This window comes from Podarcis vaucheri (genome assembly GCF_965113315.1).
Source record: "Podarcis vaucheri genome assembly, chromosome: 15".
NCBI lineage: Eukaryota > Metazoa > Chordata > Lepidosauria > Squamata > Lacertidae > Podarcis > Podarcis vaucheri.
This window is the reverse complement of record NC_138753.1, coordinates 24817477-24838525: the sequence shown is the minus strand read 5'-3', so window position 1 is coordinate 24838525 and position 21049 is coordinate 24817477. Positions and strand designations below refer to the sequence as shown.

Here is a 21049-nt window from a genome sequence, read left to right as displayed (position 1 = left end):
GCTAATTCAAAGAAGAATTATTATTTTCTCTTAATCTCTTCCAGGGCAGCAGCTGCACCTGTCTTTAGGGGAATCAATAAGCACTGTGCAAAGAGCTGTACCCTCTGCACCCCCCAGATCACAGAGAAGCTGCTGACCATGTATCACAATGCCCATCATCCAGTGCTTTCAAACCCCATCTCACTTACTCTCCCTCTGCTTCGGTGTCTTTGCTCTCGACCTCACTCAGTATGACTTGCCACTTGCAACTATACTCTGTTGCAAACTTGTGCCCCCATATCTGGCAAATTCTGGTCAATCACAGTATTGATGCAAAGTTCACAGCTGTGGAGAGCCAATGCAAAAATAAATAAATAAATTACAGCCCCCAAAACAAACACTTCCGTGCCTTTTGCTACAGGGGCTGATTTCCTGAGCCTCTGTCTGTCTTGCAGTATTTCATCTTAGGCTTCCCTCACTGTTACAATGCAAAGCTGAACACCTTTGGGCTAAATTAGAGGCGATATGTACTGTTTGGTGATTTGCACATCTGTCTGGGTCTGGCTCCAGGTATTAGGGAGCCTGGTCCAATTGTCCGTTGGTGGGCCATGCTTACTTGGAGGTGAGCAGCAGTGGTTTGAGCTGCACCAGATAGCTTTGTCTAGCCACCATTTTCATTCTCCCTATTACCCCCAATGGCCTGCTATTCTATGGTGTTCTGAAAAGTTAACATGGCAGCTAGACCCAGCCAAGTGTGCCCATGCTGAGAAAGAGATATCTTATAGGACATTCACTGCAGACATTGGCAGCAGGCCCTGATGAATTGCTGGAGCCCTGGCTACTGCCCTAGCATGCCAGAGGCTGACAGCAGCCTTGTGTCTGTCCAATTCAGATATAAGAAGTAGGATACATTTTATATTTCAAGAAGGGGTACTTGAGTGAGTGAATAGATCTGAAACCTCCACACTCCTTTAGTCTTATCTCCCTGCCCTCCATCACCACATTTCACTAGGTTTTACACATAAGTGGCACCAGGCTTTGCAACTTTCCCCTCTCTTGACAGGATTCCTGTGTCCTTAACAGCTGCCTGGCTGACAAAAATTCAACAAGGGAAAGGTATTCTCTGCCTGGACCATGTCCATACCCATAGCAATTTCTTTCACAATGACAAGGCAGTGGTCCAAATGATGGAAGTGGACTCAGTGGACTTTGTGATGGAGCAGAGCCGGGACCCTGGACTGGACTCAGGGCACTGGCTCAGAGTTCAATCACAACAGTTTCAGGACCATGGACAACAACCCTGCATATGATTGTAGGCAGGAACAAGTTGCCTCAGCACTGGTCTGCTGCAACCACCACAGATTTAGTCAGATTAATGCTCCACCTTTTGCGCCCTTTGGTGGAGTAATTGGCTCTTTCTAGGTGGCAAGGCTTTGGGTGGTGGAGACTTAGTCCATGGATACTCTGCAGGGCTTTCTTGATCCTCTGTTGTCCATTCTTCAAAGTTTCTAGGCTATGGGATGCTAAACTGTGGTCCTTCAGATGCTGTTGGACATCAACTTTCATCATCCCGACCATTGGCCATGGCACTTGGCACTGAGTTGGCCAGCTAAATCCCACTTCTCAACACTGTGAGCCTCTCCAGAATCTCTTGCTGTGTGCTCTTGGGTTGGCCTATTAGGACAGACCCTGAAGAAGTGGTGGCTTTTATATGCACACACCTTTCTTCTTTGTGTTTGGTTTTGCAACTTCTTGACTTTCCAACCACCTTAGATAACTGTACAGCCTGGAATCCTGAACTTCAGAAGCCTCTCTAACCTCTCTCAATGCAGCTTTTTGCTGGATTCCTTCTCACCCATCTCCCTTGAGTATCCTCTTGCTCTGCTCTGCTCAGATCCCAGAGCTCAGATCCCAGAGATCTCAGATCCCAGAGCTGGCAGAACTGGCTGAGGACAGAGGCAATGCTCTTGGCTCTAAGCTCTCATGTGACCTCCCCCAACACAAGTACTCCTTTCCTCCCCATCTTACAACCAACCTCACCCTAGGCAATCACCAGACCAATTTCAAGTGGTGAGCCAAGTACTTTCTTCTCTGCCTCACCCATCCACTTAGAAAACTTCAAAACCCTCCTCTCACTCCCCCCCCAAGAATACAGAAGCCCTGTCTCCAGAGCAAAGCTCCTGCCCACCCTCCTGTCCTTCCCTCCCCTCTGCCGTACAAAGCAAAAGAGGGAGGCAGGCCATGCTGCCACGAGCTACATGCACAAAGCGCAAGGCAAAAAGCTGGGTTCAGCTCTTGTTCTCTTTGAACAGGCAACACCAAAGAGGGAAACCATCCATTGCAAGGAGAGGAGCATGCAGGTCCATGGCAAGGAGAAAGAGGGGAGGGGGAAAGATAGGATGCAAAGGGGAGTGGGGAAGCCATTCCACAAAAGGGGGGGAGGAGGAGGAAAGAGACAGACATGAAGCCAGAAATCAACCGAGAGAGGAAGGACGGAAAAAAACGGTGCTTTGCTTTTGTGTACCTTGAGGCCAGAATCTGAGGGGGGAAAGGCCTACAGTGTCATGCGCTAGCATAAGTTAGCCTGGATGGTTGCGTACTCGACAAGGTCTCCGCCAGCATGGATCGAAGTCCTGGGGCTGGGTGACGTCGCCAGAGCGGAGGTGTCCAACTCTGCGTATTGGACGTCGGAGTCCTTGCTGTTGCCAGAGTTCTGGAGACGAGAGAGCAGTGAGGCATGGAGACATGGAAGAGGGTGGTGGCGGCGGTGGAGGACAGGAAGGGAACAAGGTGACGACATCGGAGGAAAGTGTGTTGTGTGAGGAAGAGACACAATGGCAGAGAGGCGTGGAGGGGGGAGAGAGAGAAAGATGCACGCACACAAATGCACATGGACGAAAACACACAACCAATGGGATCGTGCCAAGAAAGAAACAGGAAGGAAGAAACAGAGGTATGGGGTGGGTCATGTGTGGGGCAGGAAGACAAAGTGAGGCAGAAAATAAAGAATGACAGTGGGGAAGAGATAAAAAAAGGTTTAAAATGAACAGTAAAAAAAAACGGCATCGTACATCGCATTGAGGACCTGAATGCTTGCCTGCTCCACATTAACAATTGTATAGCATATTTGAATTTGCCGTCCTTACTGGTTTCTTCCCTGCAACAACAACCCTTCAGAGTCAACTGCTATGATTTGAGACCACCATCAGGAGAACTGTATAGTAGCAGGGCCTTAGCTAGGGGGTGGCAAAGTGGGTCGCCACCAGGGGCGCAGGTGAGAGGGGGGCACAAAATTGAAGTCGGTGCTTTTCCTGAAACTGGTGCCCCTGTGCTGCAGGAGGCTCTGGGCTGCAGGAGGAGAGGCGGAAAGAAGAGTTAATTTGTCTGTGGCTAGGGGGCTCAATCTGGATGGTTCTGCCAGGGGCGCAAGATCACCTAGCTACAGCTCTATATATCAGATGTCCTCTGCCAGATTTCAAGTGGGGAGGGAGATCACCTTTAAATGCCCCACCTTATATTTATACCGGGGGCTGCTCATGGGCACCAATGTGCCCAACAGTATCCTCTATGGTGCCTGCAAAAGGACCTCTCTCTCATTCTGCTCTTTCAGATGTGGCAGCCATTTTGTATCAAGCCGCACATTCCATCGCAGCAGCCATTTTAGCAGCTGCCACGCACAGCACTTTTGAAAACCCCAAAGGCGCTCGCTGGCCTTCAAAGGTGGACCCTACAGAGAAGAACTACAGCTCCCAGAACCCCCCTGGAAAGATGGGGGGACTCTTGAACCAGTGTAAACCTGTGGTGTGGAATATACTCAAAGACCTGGGCCCCCAGATCCAAGACCAGCCTTTTCTGTATTGTCTCTCTTTGGACACCCGTGACATCAAACACGCCATTCTAAAGCCATGAAAACATGGCAGCATCCTGAATCTGCGCTTGACCAGGTGGTTTTTATTATTATTTTTAACATACACAGGAAGGGACTGTTAGCAGAGGACCCTTTTCCTCTCCAACTTTAAGGACTGGGAAATTAACAGTTGAAGCAGCATTGTTGATACAGCCAAGTCTTCAGATTGGGGTGGGGAGTCTCTTAATGAACCTCCCCATTATTACCCCCCCAAACCCCCAACAATGATCTCTCAGCTTTTTCCCACCACATGAGGCACTGCCTTGTCACAGATATTATGCAAAAGGTGCTTCATTCAAAGGCACCTCCCACCCCTTCTGAAATGGTTCACAGCCATTTACCAGCTGTGGGGAAGCCACTCAAAGAGGTTTATGGCTCCATAACAAGCACTTTAGAGCCTGTTGTTACAAGGGCTGATTTCCTGAGTAATTGCCTCTGACTGCCTCAGAGTACCATATCCCGGACTTGGCTCTCTGTTAACATGGCAGACACTCGGATGCCTTTGCTGATGAGAGATTAAATAGCACGCTCCTGTCCATCTTCCCATCTTCCCCATCGCCATATATTTCTTAGTCCCCGAGAGGAAGAAATTCAACAGGGGAAGATTTCCCCCACGTATATGTGCAGCAGTGGTCCAAAACTGTACCTGTTGAGTTTTCCTCACGTCAAGAAGCTGTTTTTAAGGCACCACTGTGGTGAACCAGAAGAAAAGCACCAGAGTTTGGAAACCCGGCTTGTGACAGGTAATGTGCACAGCAGCCGTTTTCTGCCAGGACGTCTACATAGGGCTGTGGTCAACTCTGAATTTGGCAAGTAAGAGGCTCTCGATGGCTGGATTGTAGGTGTTTCCTGGGTCCACTTTGGATTGTGCTGCTTCTTTTAAATAAAAGGTGGTGGGGGGGAAAGGTCTGTAGCTCCCACCACCTTTACTGTCCTTTAAACCTCCACTTGGTAAGGATTCAACAGCAATCCAGCCTGGGCACACAGCTCTTGCCAGGATTACATTTAGTTTGGCTCTGTGAGATTACAAAACGCTCACATCTTCAGCTCCTTTCTCTTCCGGCTACCTGCAGATCTTCAACATACAAGTAGATAAAAAGACATCACCCACTGACATCAGCACTAGGAGCCTCAAGAGGAGGAAAAAATTGTATGGGAGGGGGCAGCGCTTTTTTCTAAAAAAAATAGGCGCTGGTACTCACCATGAAGTTGCTACAGTAAGTGCCACACTTTTCAACAACAAAAAGAGTACCTTTGAGTACCCCCTGGAGGAAGAGCACTGGGGGGGGGGATAGAGAAGGACAGACCATAATAACCTGCCACCCTGAAGCAGCTCGGAAGGAAAATATATCGCTGAGCATGCCGAGGGTCTGAGGACTGACTTGCAAGGACCTGTCTCTGCAAGAGAACCAGATTCATCATCCATCTTCGTTCTCTAATCAGAATGAGAGAGTTTGGGGGCAGGGTCTGGAATGACAAATTAGAATTGGATGCAATGGAAGTTTGCAACTAGTCCCTGCAACCACCCTGATTCTGGAAGAACATAAACATTGGACAAAAATGTCAGTTTCGGTCCCTCCCTGTTTCCTGTTCTCCTAATCTTAAAATTAGTTATGGCCACTTCTGCACAAGTTTGTGATATTATTTTTTTAAAAAGCAGTATTTCTGTGGAAAATCTGTCTCCATTTTTGTGTGCATTTCACTCTAATATACACAGTTCCATACTGGTGTATCATATACATTTTTCTAAAGCAATTTTCTCCAATGTACAGCATTTTCGTACATTCTTTTCCATAACCTACATTCTTTTTCTGTATGCATTTTTTAAAATGGAAAGCTATATCACAATATAGGGAGAAGGACAGATGTCAAAGGACAGCTGAGTTTGGGTTCCCTGAGCAAATTTCCTTTCCAGTCTTACAGAAGAATGCCACCTATCCTCTGGGCTCAGAATTCCAGAACCTCTCCATTCATTATAATTTTCTTCCCCCTGATCAGAGTTTTAGGATTAGATCATTGCTCATTTCTACCATGGAAGCTCTATCTCTTTCCTCCCTCCATCCCACTTATTCTTCTTCCCCTGATACTCTTTCTAGGTTCCCCTCTCTCTACCACTTCCCCTCCCTATTTTGTCCCCACCTCCAACCTCCAAACCTAAACAAGTTTCCAGCTCTGCACCACTATCCACCAAAGGGACAGGTGTGCATTCACACATTCTTGGACTAAATCAAATTGAAATGAGGCGGCACTGCAGTAGTCATTTTTGGGAAAGTGAAGGGCGTCCCTTCCTTAGCATTACTTCCACACTGTTTCCAGTCCTCGGGGAACTTCATGCATGATCAGCCATCCCTACAACTCTCTCCCTCTCTCTGGAGGATGTGGGGTAGCACAAAGAGAAGAGTCCACTCATTGCTTCCTCTCATGCTGAGTTCATATATTGCCAAGCAAAATGTTGCTGCTCAGCTTCCCTGCCCCTGGGTAGAGAAGTGGAATGGCAATATTTTGCAGAATGCCTGCCCAGTGGCGGAAGTCGTGGTGGGCCATGGGAGTTGGGGGCAGGAAGCAACAATTCCATTTTACTTCATGTGGCAAAATGGGATGGGCCTTCCCTGAATCAGTTGCAAAGAAGATGTTTTCAGAATGTTTTAAACTGTTTTTAGAAATTTATTTTGATGCCTTTGCCACTCTGGTCTCCCAAGGAAGGAAAGGCGTGATATAGTTTTAAGAAATAAACTACAGTACCACAAACGGTCCAGTTACAATCATTTAATGAGCTAGGGCCATACTGCTAAATATATGATAAGGCAAGGTGGGCAGGGGGAGATAATTTATGAAAACCTGTTTGGGATGGCCTTGTTCAGAACATGATGCCCACAATCCTCCAACTGATTTTACACAGGCCGTACCAGAGACCAGGTGGAAAGGCTGACCCCAATTGCAATGGAACACAATCAGAGAAAACCAATTTACAGTTGACCTCTTTGTGCTGATTGCGGTGATGCGGTTGACCCAGTTCCATTCTGAGGCTTGTTGTACCTCAGTCAGTCAAGGAGTGTAGCCTTTGGGCTTGTTTTCAGTGCTTGGATTTAAACTGATACAACAAGGGCCTGCAACAAAATATTGCAGCATAGCGTGCTCCTGTTTAGTTCCCACCAGCCAGCCAGCCAGCCAGCCAGCCATACCCTCTCCCAGGTTACTCCATTCCCTGCTTCATTGATTTCCAATTCCCTAAGCCCTAGCAATCAGTCAACACTCCTCACCAACTGAGCATGCTCAGTCCTCACTGGGCCCTTTGGGGGTTATCCTCCTCTTACGCTTCCCCTCCCCTCCCCACTTCTACAAAATTTGAGCTCTCCCCCCCCCATGTCTGCTGATTCCTCCCTCTTGCAGATGGCACCACCCAAAAGAAATGCCTGTTCCCGAGACTTTGGGAGTTATAGTGGACAAAACTGGCTTAAGCAGACCAAGGATCTGATCTGTTCAAAGATCAGCATCTTGAGTTGCTAGTGCTGCCATGGACTTTTATTCCATTTGGCAACAGCCATCATTATGTCCCAGGAGATATGGGGAGGTGGCGGCACTGCCTGTATCACCGCATAATGTGCAGGCACCTGTTGCCTCCATACTAATGCTGCCATTGTGCTTTATCTGCTTTTCTCAGAGTCCCTGGCCTGACTCTGGAACCGCCCTGCCTGGCAGGGACTAGGGAGGCCACATGCCTCTGGGACTGTTCTGCCAACTCAGAGGACCTGCTGATTTAGGAGTCTGCTAGGAAAGGAGCCAGCTGGCAGACTGACCACAACATCAAACAGCAACCGCCATTAATGTCCAGGGTCATCAGCCCAAGCAGGGCAGACACAAGGCACAGAAGTGAGTCCAATTTCAGAATCTGAGGGTGGTGCAGGAAGCTCAGGCTATGTTCACACCACACAGTGCCTGTGATACGACTTTAATGGCTTTCTCCTGGCGAATTCTTGGAACTGTAGTTTTCTAAAGGTGCTGAGAGTTACCAGGTGACCCCTGTTCTCCCCCCAGAGCTAAAATTCTCAGACTGGTATAACCATCAATCCCTCTTTCCAGGGAGTTCTGGGAACTGTAGCTCCGTGAGATGAATATGGGGTGTCCTAACAAGCAGGGAGCTGCCACGCTAAACGATCGATTTATTACAACTGTGGAACAGATATTATGTGGCACTTGCAACAGTGCCAAATCTGCAGATTGAAGTGGTTGAGTGGGTATCTGTGGGGTAAAGCAATACTGCAAGTAAGCTGGGCCCTAGCCAGTTTCTGTATGAAATATCATAAAGGTAGAGAAAGTGCAGTAAAGGACAAGGAAAGTTATTTGAGACTTTTACGTTTAGCAAAAAAAGATGAGGTAGGGAAGACAGGATGGAGGTTTCTAAAATTATCGTCAGTAAGAAAAGAATCAATAGCAATAAAAGAAGACTCACAACACTAGAACTCAGGGTCATCCCATGAATCTGATGGGCAGCAGGTTGGGACTGACAAAACAAAGCGATTCTTCACCAAGGCGCAGGTAGCTTACAGAACTCACTGCCACATGATGCAGTGCTGGCTGCGAGCTGAGATGGCTTTACAGAGGATGACCCAAATGAATACAGGAGGAGTGATTTGTCAGAGGCTGATAGCTGGAATGATGGTACAGAAGCTCCAGGGTCAGAAGCAGTGTACCCGCAAATAAGAAACATTAGTGTTGAAACAACATAGAGAATGATAATCTTGCTCTGCTTCCCAGTGGAATCTGGTTGGTGAAGCCGGGAAGCAGGTTGCAAGTGGGCCGTTGGTCTGAACCAGCAGGACTCTTTAAAGCCCAGCTCTTTGCTCTCCTCATTTACCAAGTCACATGATGATCTGCATGGTGCACACTGTTGTTTGGGATGTGAATCGGTGCCCTCCCTGCACCATTTGAAGCTTGTTGTCTAGGGCAGGGGTAGCCCATGTGCCGCTTTGAAGACTCCAACTCCCATCAGCCCCTGCCACCATGTCCAATGATGGGGGAAGTTGCGTTCTAATAATGTCTGGAGGGCACCACATTGGCTACCCTCTGATCTGTGGCTCTGGATCACCTGCAAAGCAGCCAGAATGACACAGTTTGGGGTGAACCGTCACCTCCATCACCTTCCTCAAGGGGCCCACCTGGGCTGGTCTCGGGCTTTGAATGTGCAGCTTTGGGAAGCACCGAGCAGCGGTCTCCCTTACATATGGGTCTTGCGAGCCCATCATGGGCTAGGGAGAAAAAGCTACCTTCCCCCTCCTGTTCTGTATTCCTCTCCCTCCTCCAAAGTGGCCTCTCGCCTGCCTCTCCACTCAACTCGCTTCGCCTTCGGTGACCCCCCACTAATCTCCCTGCTGTCGCTCCTGCTTTGCATTTACCGTCTTCCTGCCTGCAGCTGAAACAGATTCATACAATACAAGGGCTTTCAGGGGAAAAAAGTGCTGTCCTCATTTAGCAGTCAAGCACCAGCATGCTCCGCTGGCAGATCACCCATCTGCCGTGGCATCCGCCTGCCCTCCCTCTCTCTCCATGCTCTGTGTGGACGTCTTCCCAGTCTTGGGCATGCTGGCTGGTGGGAAGCCCTATGCTTCGCCACAGGCAAAGCTCCCCCTTGGGAACCTGCACACAGGCCCCCTGAATCATTGTTGCTGGCCTCCTCAATGGCCTGAGTCCTGCAAGAGGGATGAAACCAGAGCCAACAGCAAAGAGCAGCAGCCGTTGACTCTGGACCTGCCCTCTCCCCCTTTCTCATCTGGTCCCACGGCATAGCCCAGCATCCCAAAGGGGCTACTGCTCTCCTTTCATATTGCACCACCACCATTTCCTCCCAAGCTGATACCCAGGCAATCCACCCAGGCCCTGAAATGGTTTGCAATTCCCATCTCACAGAGTTGGAGAAGTGCTCCCAGGATGTACCACAACAGCCATTGCTTGCTATGAGTGACAGGCTTAAGATCATACAAAGAAACACCTGTGGTTTTTTGCTTCTCACCCAGAAAAGGAATCATGATGCAGCAAGGGGTTCTTGATGGGAAGTTACCTTTTGGGGATGAGTGGGTGGGAGAGACCTAATAGCTGAGGGAGTCAGACTGGACCACCAGCTGACTACCAGGGTGCTTAAGCTGTATGTCAGGAATGGGGCACCAGTTGCCCTCCAATTGCTTTTGGACTCCAACTCCCATCAGCCCCAGCCAACATGGTCAATGGTCAGGGTCTATGGGAGTTGGGAGTCCAGCATCCGGTTCCCTATCTCTGATATATGAAGCAGCATTCCACACTGCATACAAAAAAAATATTTAGATGAGACATTTCCTTCTGAGAGCAAGGAAGACCTCCTCTTGAATCAGGAATGGAGACATCTATGGCACACCAGATGTTGTCAGACTCCAACTCCCATCAGCCCCAATCTGTATGACCAATGGTCAAGGAGAATGGGTGTTGTTGTCCAGCTGTGCCTGGAGGAATGGAGGATCCCCATCCCTGATCCATGGAAAGGTCCAGATTGTGGACAGGCAGTGGCCCTCATCCTTACCATCTTGTCGGAGTGAGGGGTTGGCTCGGTGGCTGCCATGTCGTAGTAGGGGGGTTGTGGTGGCAACTTCTGGATCTCTTCCTCTGGCTCCTTCATGTTGTCCAAGTGCACGACCTGTGGTTGGTGGGGTGAGTAAAGTTCAAGAGGGCAGATTAGCAACTATTCACAAATATTATCAGTACACCGTCCATATTATTTGCCTATTAGAATTATCTTCTCTCCCTCTCTCCCCAATTCCCTTTCCCCCTTAATTCTATTTCATTCCACCCCTTTTTCTTTTCCTTGCCAGATTTGCAAACTGAATTACAGTATCCCTTGAAGGAACTATGGAAATTGCTACCTCACCACATCCTACCTCACCATCCTACCTCATCACACCCATCCTACCATATTGACTCCCCCACCAAAAGGCTTCTCCAGATAGGATGGGCAGAGCAATTCTGACAAGTGGCTGGAGAAACCATGCTTCATTCTGCTTCAGGTGAGGATGGTCAGCAACAGGGGAAGGTACCTGGATATCCTCTGCTGTTAGGTGGCTTTTCATCTCCTGCTTCCGCTTGGGAGGTGGGGGAGCAGGTTTGTGGGAGGGGGGAAGGTCAATCCTGCAGGAAGAGAAATGGTCAGCCATAGACACAATGCAGGGCACAGGAACACAATGTGAGGTTCCAGCCTTCATCTTACAACAGGGTCACTAATGTGGTGCTTTTGGGTGCCAGTGTGCTCACTGATACCTCCTATGATGCTCGTGAAAGGTCTCTGTAAATATCCCTGCAGAAATCCACCATCTTCTCCCCTCCTGCTGAGTTCTTTGTTTGCATTGGATCAGCCTCACCCAAATTGAATACACACCCTTAGACATGCCCATATTTCATTGGATGCCAGGAATGGATCACTCCCACTTCAGTTCTGAACAGAGGAGAGGAGCAAAGAGCTTCTCTCAAGGAGTGAGCACAGTGGTGGCTGATGTAGGTTCCCCCCATTTAGAATATTATTAAGCAATCCCAGAGTCTCCACAATAAAACTGGCTCCACGTACAGAGTGAGTCAAAGCTGATGTGCCATTGGTGCATAACTGGCATACAAGAATGGGCTCATGTGGGGAGTGAGATGCATTTACAAAAATGGACAGGCCATGCATTGTCCCGGCACAATAACATTTTCCCTAGAAACCCTATTCATCTCCAGGGATGCTTTGAGAAGCTGCAGGCAGGCAGAGGAGAGAGGGAGGTATGTTCAAATGCCCTCTGAAGAAAGAATATTTTCTTTACCAGTACTAAGAAAATGGTCCCGTTAAAAGGGGAAGCAATGAGATGACGGCTTGCAAGCCCAGGACAGGGACTTGCCAAAGCTATTTGCCTCTTAGAGTTGAAATTAGCTGGGCAGAAAGGGCGGTCCAGTGAGCGCAAAAGTGAATCCTCTACACTAGACTTCCATTGGATGTATCTGATCTCAATGCATCCCATTGATGGGGGCCTCAGGTTGCTCTTGAGCTGTGTCATGGAAGATCAGCACAACGGACAGCTCTTTCCTACTATTAGAGGTGCTTAACACAGTTCCTCAATCCAGGGAATGCCTATGCAATAGCATCTTCCACAATTGGTGCCTTATCCTTTTACTGGCCCATGCAATCTCAAAGTTGATCCTCCTCCTTCTTGGGAGAACAGATATGGGGTTGTGGTGGGCGTATGGTACTCACAGATCATTGTCGGTGTCAGAGCGGCCCTTTTGCTGTCGCCTGTAGACAATGAAGACAGTCACAGCCACGCTGATAATGAGGGCAGCAGCAGCAACGACGCCCAGGATCCCAAAAATGCCTCCTGGTATCCCTCGGGGCAATGGCTTATCTGTAATGAATAGGAAAATGTAGTCTTAGGCACTAAGATCATATAAGCAGCATTCTATCATTTCTCATTTGCAGAACTGCTCCAAGCCTGCAAAAAAACCAAATGTGGAGTATTACCCTTACATCAACTCTGCATGGTAGGCTCTTATCACGCCATTTACTCCCTTGATGGGCAACAAAGGGAAGGGTTGCAGCTCACTGGCAGAGCATCAGTTCTGCAAGCAGAAGATTCCTCCCATCCAATCCTTGGTATCTCCAGGTAGGTCTGGGAACATCCCCTGCCTGAAACCCTGAAGAGCTGCTGCCAGTCAGTGCAGGCAGTACTAAGCTGGATGGTGTGGCTTAATATAAGGCAGCTTTGACTGCTCCTATGACTCTTTCTGTTTGCATTTTAATTCTCATAGCAAAGTTGACTTCAATTAAATGGTATATAAATGCTGTGAAACATGTGAACAAATAAATAAAATAAAGGGGGAGCAATATCTACGGGAATGTTAATACTCTGAGCCCTTGCTTCCTATGCTCAGGTTGTATATATGCGTAAATAAAGCCATATATCAGAAAGATACCATCTGAGCTTCATCCCAAGGAATTTAAACCTAGGTAAGTGCAGGAACCTCTGGAGTCTCTCCCTGCTTAGAGATTGGCGTGGTATGTAACACACACACACACACACAAGTGATGAATATTTTTAGGACCCACCTTATTTTTGTGATCGTAAGTTGTTTTGAACTGTTTTAAATATTGTATTTTAATTGTTCTAGCTTGCCCCGGGATCTTGAAGTGGAGGGTGGGTAAAGAACAACAACACATGTTCTAAATAAATAAATGATAAATAAATAAGTGTATGGAAGTGAGATCTGGACCATAAAGAAGGCTGATCGCCGAAGAATTGATGCTTTTGAATTATGGTGCTGGAGGAGACTCTTGAGAGTCCCATGGACTGCAAGAAGATCAAACCTATCCATTCTGAAGGAAATCAGCCCTGAGTGCTCACTGGAAGGACAGATTCTGAAGCCGAGACTCCAATACTTTGGCCACCTCATGAGAAGAGAAGACTCCCTGGAAAAGACCCTGATGTTGGGAAAGATGGTGGGCACAAGGAGAAGGGGACGACAGAGGACAAGATGGTTGGACAGTGTTCTCAAAGCTACCAGCATGAGTTTGACCAAACTGCGGGAGGCAGTGGAAGACAGGAGTGCCTGGCGTGCTCTGGTCCATGGGGTCACGAAGAGTCGGACACGACTAAACGACTGAACAACAACAAATAAATAAGAGTGCAAAGTGACTTGGAATGGATGGAGGCAGAAGGGCCAGCCCTGTGCAAATTGCACCCCTCTTCCTACCTCTTTGCAGAAGAAAATCAGTATTGGCTGCAAGTCTCAGCCCAGTACGCAACCTAGAAACTGACCCATATTGAGTCAGTTTATACCTGCTCAGGAAAGGTGCTTCTTTAGCTGGTTCCCCAGCAAGCAGATGTGCACCCCCCACACACAAATACCGCCTCTACCTTCCTGTGATCCCACCAGTTGTACATCTTCATCTCGCCAGGCTGTCATCTTTCCCGTGTTTGCTTGTCTTTGTTGAGTTGTTTTATTCTCCTGGCCCTGATATACTCTCACGTCTTTTTTAAAAAATAAAGCTGCCTGCCGGGTGATAAATGGATCCTGCCGGGCCTCCATCATGCAGCGACAGGTTCCTTCTGAGCTGCTGCCGTTGCTGGTCTGTTGGGGAAATGCCTTGATGGTGAGGAAGAGTGGGCGGTGCCTTCTGTAGAAGGGGATGCGATGATGTTGGGAGGGACACGGGACCAAAAACCTAGGACCTGCTGGTTCCGGGCTAGACTCCCATTTTTAAGCCAGTTTGCACGTGGATGTTCAGCAGCTGACAAGGGCACCCTCAGGTGTAGTCTTTCATGTGTGAATGAGCCAAACGCAGCTAGAATTTGCCATCTCCCCTCCTCACTTTTATTTCAGCAGATCGATCCTGTTCACGCATTCAGGCCAGCTCCACACAGACAACAAAATGAGGTGGTACATTGGAAATGGCACATTTTCATACTGGAAGTGGAGGTGGCTTATGTTTTATGAGGGAGGGAAGGAGGGAGGAAGGAAGGAAGGAAGGAAGGAAGGAAGGAAGGAAGGAAGGAAGGGGGAAAGGACAAGGTGGAAAGAGAAAAGCATAGGGAAAAGAAGAAGAAGAAAGAAAGAAAGGCATAGAGAAGGATGGAATTAGAAAACTCTGCGATCTAAGACTTTGGGAGACCAGAGTTCAGTCCTCAGCCATGAAACTCATTGGGTAGTCTTAGGTCAGTCACTGCCTCTCAGCCTAACCAACCTCAGGTGATTGTGGGGATTAAAAGAGGAAGCAGAGAACCATATAAACCACTTTGCGCTCCTTTCAAAAACAGGTGGAGTGGGACATAAATGCAATAAATAAGTGAAATGCATAAATGCATAAATAAATGCAATAAATAGAGCTAGCAAGGAAAAATGTTCTAACCCAACCTTTCCTGTGCTTTCCTACTTTTCTACATTCAGAGAGTCTAAGCTTTACTTGTACAGGAGACAATCCATATTCTCTCTCTCTCTCTCTCTCTCTCTCTCTCTCTCTCGACTGTCTAACATGTTGAACTCAACTTTATTTTGCTTAATGCTTAGAGCAGGTGTGAAGAATCTGTGGCCGTCCTGATGTTGCTGAACTACACCTCCCATCAGCCCTAGCAAGCACAGTCAGTAACTAGGGATGATGGGAGTTGTAGTTCAGCAACATTTAGAGGGCCAAAGCTTCCTCACACCTGGAACAGAGCAAGCCTTGGCTGTAAAAAATCCATGGTGTGTGTTGATAACCACACACACAGAGAGAGATTGCAGTGAGTGACATTCGCTGTCCTCAAGCTTATAGTGAAGACATGAAAACGAAAACGACAAAACGAAAAGAGAGGAGGAGGAAGGAGAAAAATGGCAAACTCAATCACTCATCTTAAGTAACAGAGTTCTTGTAACAACCAGCTTAAGATTTCAAGGAAAGGAGCAGAGAAATGTTGTTGGTTTCTCAGCTGAGCCCATGGAGAGGCCTTGTTTCTCTTCTCTCTGTTATAGCCAGGTGACAATTGTTGGGTTATTTTACTGTCTTCCTTTCATTTTAAAATTTCCATTTCTCATTTCATTTCATTGTACTGTATTGTTTATCGGATGGCTTGTTTTAGCCGTTTTATATTCCCGTGCGCATCTTTGATAGTTGCATGGCAAGAGAAGTAGCATATTGGTTCTAGTCTGGACTGGAAAAGCAGAAAAGAAGCAGTGTAGAAGCAGATTTCAGCTGAGCGTTAGGAAAACCTTCCTAATGGCAAGAGCTGTTTGGAAGTGGGGCAGATCTGCCCTGGAGGTAGCTGAGCCGACACCTGTCATGGGTGCCACCATCACATTGTGTAATGCAGAGCCATTTTGCATTCATTGGTGGGTTTGGCTAGATGATTTCTGGCTTACTCCTTCCTACTCTATGATAAAAAAAAATCTTCTTATAAGGAACCCCATAAATAAATATGAAAACAAAGGGGCAAAATCCAGCACCCTCCAAACAATTTTTGGGGTGCTGCTGAAATTCTGGAGCAGCTCAAATTCTAGGAGCCTTTCTACCTAAACCAAAGTCACATTTGTATTTCCAATTGCTATTTGCTTATTTTTGGCATTTAAATGCTGCTTAATCATTAGCATATCTTAAACGGAGTACATAAATAAAAAGCACACCAAGTCAAACAAACAAACAAACAAACAAACAAACAAACAAACAAACAACAGCCCTCAATTAAACTGAGTCCAGTTATTATCTAAAAATGCCTGCTGGAGCAAGAAAGCTGTTGTTCAGCAAAGAGGATGCCTGTACAATCTTAGCCCGGAGGCTTGGACCCACAACATGGAATGCACAGCTTCTAGTTGCTAGGAGCTCTGCGTCTGAGCCAAGCAGGGGCACCAGTAGTGACTCCCCCAAAATCTCAGTGGCTGGGCTGTGATATAAGGGACTAAGCAGTGCTTCCTTGCAATGTCAGATACAAAGATAACCTCAGCCTTTGCATAGTGGCATTCAGAATCCCTCTTATCCTGTCCTGTCCAAAAAGATTTTACACAGTGCTGAACATCTCTCTTCCTTGCAGATTATTTGAGAGAGCTCACCCTGTAAAATCAGCCAGAGAAGACTCAATGAAAAGGGAACAGACGTCTCAGTCAGCGCCCTCCCGCTATGGAGCTGGAAGGCCCCAATCCAAGTTAGGTGGGCGGGGGATACAGAGACTGGGGTTGACCTCAGAGTGTGAAAATGACCTTCACATTCAAAGGCAGGGAATTCGGGGGGGGGGGTGTTTGGAACTGGGGTGGGTGGGGAGGCTGCATTGGTGGGGAGGGGGAGCTTGATGGGAAAGGGCTTTGAAACATATGATAAAAGGATTTAATTTGCTCTACCTTCCAAGCTAATTAAAGTTGAAAACCAGCTAATTGGTACTTTGTACTTCCAGCTCCAGTGGTGATGAAAGGGAAAGATAATTGCAGGAGAGGAGGGGGGAAATTAAAATGGGGGGGGGAGAGGGCAAAATGATCTGATCACCTGCAAATAATGGAAGGGTGAGGGAGGAGAATAGAATATGTAGCTTGTAACAAAGCACATCCAAGCCTGATGTCTTAAGGGGTGTGTGTGTGTGTGTGTGTGTGTGTGTGTGGAGAAACGCTACAGAGATTATCCTCCTCCTAACATCTGCTGACATAAAACAGGCATGTGAGCGTTACATTATGTGAAACAGAATTTTGTGACACGCCAGTGTGAGCAAGCCAAAGAAGCGAGCTGTTTTCATGAGGTCTGACAGCACGGCCCATCAAAAGGGTTCTTTCCTGCCTTCCATGAAGGAAGCAAATCTTCACAATCAAGTCGAAAGGTCCCCGTGCTAGATTTTGCCATCGTAAATGCGGCAGCCTTGTTCCCACTTGTGACTGTTGCGTGGGTGAAGACATTTTTGGGAGTGCCTGTCAAACATTTGAGATTTTCTATTCCACTCCTAAAGGTACAGGAGCAGCACTGCCCTAATGGCAGCCGATGGCCCAAACCTGGGGAATTGTTATTGGACTCCAACTCCCATCAGCTCCAGCCCACTTGGTCAGTGGTCAGGGATGATAGGAATTGTAGTCCAGCAACATCTGGAGGTCCACAGGTCTTCCACCCTTGCTCAACCGCATGGCTAGGGAACCTCTGCCTTTCTAGATGTTGCTGGTATACATCTCCCATCATCCCTGACGATTGTCTCCACTGGCTGGTCCTGATGAGAGCTGGAGTTCAGCAGCATCACATGTGCCACAGGTCCCCCTTCCGGGTCTCTGGTCCCTGTGCCAACAATAACCACTTCCACAAGAGTTCATTTCAAATTATTTGGGGAGAAACTCTTGTTGAGTAAGAACACAAGAGTGTGCTGGATCAGACCAATGGCCCATCTAGTCAAGTATCCTGTTCTCACAGTGGCTGACCAGATGCCTGTGGGAAGTCCTTGAGCAGGACTTGAGTGCAGAAGCCCTTTCCTTTTCTGTGGTTTCCAGTAACTGACATTCAGAAGCATTACTGTCTCCAACTGATTGAGCAATGGACTCCCTTAGTTTACACCCAGAACCAGGTGCCAATCTATCAACTTCATATATATATGTAATTTTTATTAAATTTTCTGTTTTACAATTTAAAATACTCCTTTTACATCCTTAAGATATCAATGACTTCCATTCTTCTCTTTCCATGGTTCATTTTACATATCATAAATCCCTGCATATTTTACAGAAACTATACCGTTCAGTATTTCATTACTGCATCCATCAAAACTTGTTTACGTAGTTGAATTTATCTTAATGCTGCCAGCGTTTTCAGCTGTACACAATTATTTCCCATATATCCAATAAACGTTTTCCAATCTTCTTTAAATGTATGTACTTCTTGTTCTCTTATTTTAGATGTTAGGTCTGTGAGTTGTGCATATTCTGTCAACTCAAGTTGCCATTCTTCTTTAGTTGGGACCTCGCTCGTTTTCTAATTTTTGGGCTAGAGAAACACGGGCTGCAGTAGTGGCATACATAGGTAAAGGTAAAAGAACCCCTGACCATTAGGTCCAGTCATGACCAACTCTGGGGTTACGGCGCTCATCTCGCTTTATTGGCCGAGGGAGCTGGCATTTGTCCACAGACAGCTTTTGGGTCATGTGGCCAGCATGACCAAGCTGCTTCTGGCAAACCAGAGCAGCACACGGAAACACCGTTTACCTTCCCGCCAGAGTGGTACCTATTTATCTACTTGCACTTTGATGTGCTTTCAAACTTCTAGGTTGGCAGGAGCTGGGACCTAGTAACGGGAGCTCACCTTGTCAGGGGGATTCAAACCACTGACCTTCTGATCAGCAAGTCCTAGGCTCTGTGGTTTAACCCACAGCGCCACCTGCGTCCCTAGTGGCATACATAAATAACCTTTTTTTGACACCTGGGAATTTCAGTCTGAATTATCCACAACAGAAGGGACTCTGGTCTATCAACTTCTTGGTCATGTGGATCTTAGAAGTGTGGCAAGGGGAGAAAATCTCCTTTCTGCATCTCTTTGCATACCTTTAGGGCACACCTGCCTTCCTCTCCTCTCCCCCTGTGTCCTACACCCAGCCTTCTCTGCCCTCCATTAAACTGCATGAGCCTGGGTGTCACCAAGATGAATTGGAGCTGCTGACAGTTATCATAGTGCAAGGCCGATCTTCTCCCTTCTCCTTCCCCCTCCCGTCCCCGTCCTCTACCTCCCCTGGTTGCGTGTCACTCTCTTTCTCTCCTAAACTACATTATCCCGTAAATAATATTTCTGCTTCGAGACAGCTCACTTAACTGCCAGGCCTAAGCAGACAGCCGGAGTGATGCGATATGATCCCTTTGACTACATTAGAGATTGTGGCAGGGAAGGAGATGGCAACAAACTGGGGTGGGTGGGTGGGGGAACGATTGCTTTGGCTGGGGAGATTTTTCCCTGTGATGGATCGGCCCCTAATGGCCCTCCTGATAGCAGGTAGCAAGGGGAGGGGGATGCCATCAGCTCCCCTGGAAAGGCTGTAAATCTAATCAGGCACTTTGATTGGAAAGGTCTTGACGGAAGGGGAATGGGATACAGAAATCAATGTGAACTTTTGCTGCAAGCTGGAGTGAGGGATGCATGTTGGCAAAAGTGGAGAGAGGAACACATGGATGAGAAGGAAGATGGAGAGGTGAGGAGGAGAAGGAAGGATTAGGGTTGCCATATTTCAAAAAATGAAAACCCAGGCACAAACGTTGTTGAGCTTTTTTTTTTTAGTTTTACCCAAAGTTGTTGGGCTTCCCCCCCCAAAAAAAAATCTCAAAAAAGAAGATGTTTTAAAGCTTTTTAAAAAGAAATTCACCAAAATCTACACTTTCAACATGAGTTGCCATATGTCCAGATTTTGCCAGACATTTCAGCAATTTCCCCATGGACACTGTTTCCAACAGCTGAATTCCAGCTTGTCTGGGAAATTCCAGGTGTGTGGCATGTTTGGACACAAACAGTAAAGCAAGTTCCCGTTTTAATATCTTGAACCTGCCTTTCCAAAATTCTCTAGGCAGCATACAATACAGCATTAAGGATGGAGAATTTGTGGTCCACCAAATGCTGTTGAACTTCAGCTCGCATCATGCCTGACCCCGGCTGCACTGGTTGGGGCTGATGGGAGTTGGAGTCCAGCAACATCTAGGGGAGCACAGATTCCACAACCCTGTTGGAGCAGGTCAGCCTTTTTTGTCTCTTTTTCCTAAGATTGTCTACTCTGACAGGCAGGTCTGTTTCCCAAACCCTTCCTAACTGGAAATGTCAAGGATCTAAATGATCATGCCTCACCACTGGCCATGCTGGTTGGAGCTGATGGGAGCTGGAGTCCAACAATGTATTGAGGGTGGTGGGTTCCCCATCCCATAATAAACAACAACAACAACAACAACAACAACAACAATTTATTATTTATACCCCGCCCAAAAGCTGCCCTAAACAGGGCTGCCTTCAGATGTCTTCTAAAGGTTTGGTAGTTATTTTTCTCTTTGACATTTGGTGGGAGGGCATTCCACAGGGTGGGTGCCACTACCAAAAAGGGTGTTTAGGGCTTTAAAGGTCAGCACCAACACTTTGAATTGTGCTCGGAAACGGACTGGGAGCCAATGTAGGTCTTTCAAGACCGGTGTTATGTGGTCTCGGCGGCCGCTCCCAGTCACCAGTCTAGCTGCTGCATTCTGGATTAGTTGTAGTTTCCGGGTCACCTTCAAAGGTAGCCCCATGTAGAGCGCATTGCAGTAGTCCAAGCGAGAGATAACTAGAGCATGCACCACTCTGGTGAGACAGTCCGCGGGCAGGTAGGGTCTCAGCCTGCGTACTAGATGGAGCTGATAAACAGCTGCCCTGGACACAGAATTGACCTGCACCTCCATGGACAGCTGTGAGTCCAGAATGACTCCCAGGCTGTGCACCTGGTCCTTCAGGGGCATGGTTACCCCATTCAGGACCAGGGAGTCCTCCACACCCGCCCGCCTCCTGTCCCCCCAAAACAGTACTTCTGTCTTGTCAGGATTCAACCTCAATCTGTTAGCCGCCATTCATCCTCCAACCGCCTCCAGACACTCACACAGGACCTTCACCGCCTTCACTGGTTCCGATTTGAAAGAGAGGTAGAGCTGTGCAAATGGCTCTTTTACCTCCCTGGGTTCAATGTTCAAACCAGG

At 47.5% G+C, this 21049-nt stretch overlaps 1 protein-coding gene across 5 annotated transcripts in view; it reads right to left on the bottom strand.

The window, feature by feature from the left end:
• The window catches only part of NECTIN1 (nectin cell adhesion molecule 1), a 195909-nt gene that overhangs the window by 13913 nt on the left and 160947 nt on the right, over positions 1-21049 (bottom strand). For 2 of the 5 annotated variants that reach the window (XM_082201034.1, XM_082201037.1), the window contains exons 7-10: positions 12129-12276; positions 10945-11035; positions 10434-10547; positions 2580-2692 (exon numbers count right to left, since the gene is read on the bottom strand). In XM_082201034.1, the coding sequence (XP_082057160.1) occupies positions 2580-2692; positions 10434-10547; positions 10945-11035; positions 12129-12276 (466 nt within the window). Of the gene's footprint in view, positions 1-2503; positions 2693-10433; positions 10548-10944; positions 11036-12128; positions 12277-21049 lie in introns of all 5 variants that reach the window. The other 3 variants (XM_082201036.1, XM_082201033.1, XM_082201038.1) reach the window with 2 other exon arrangements.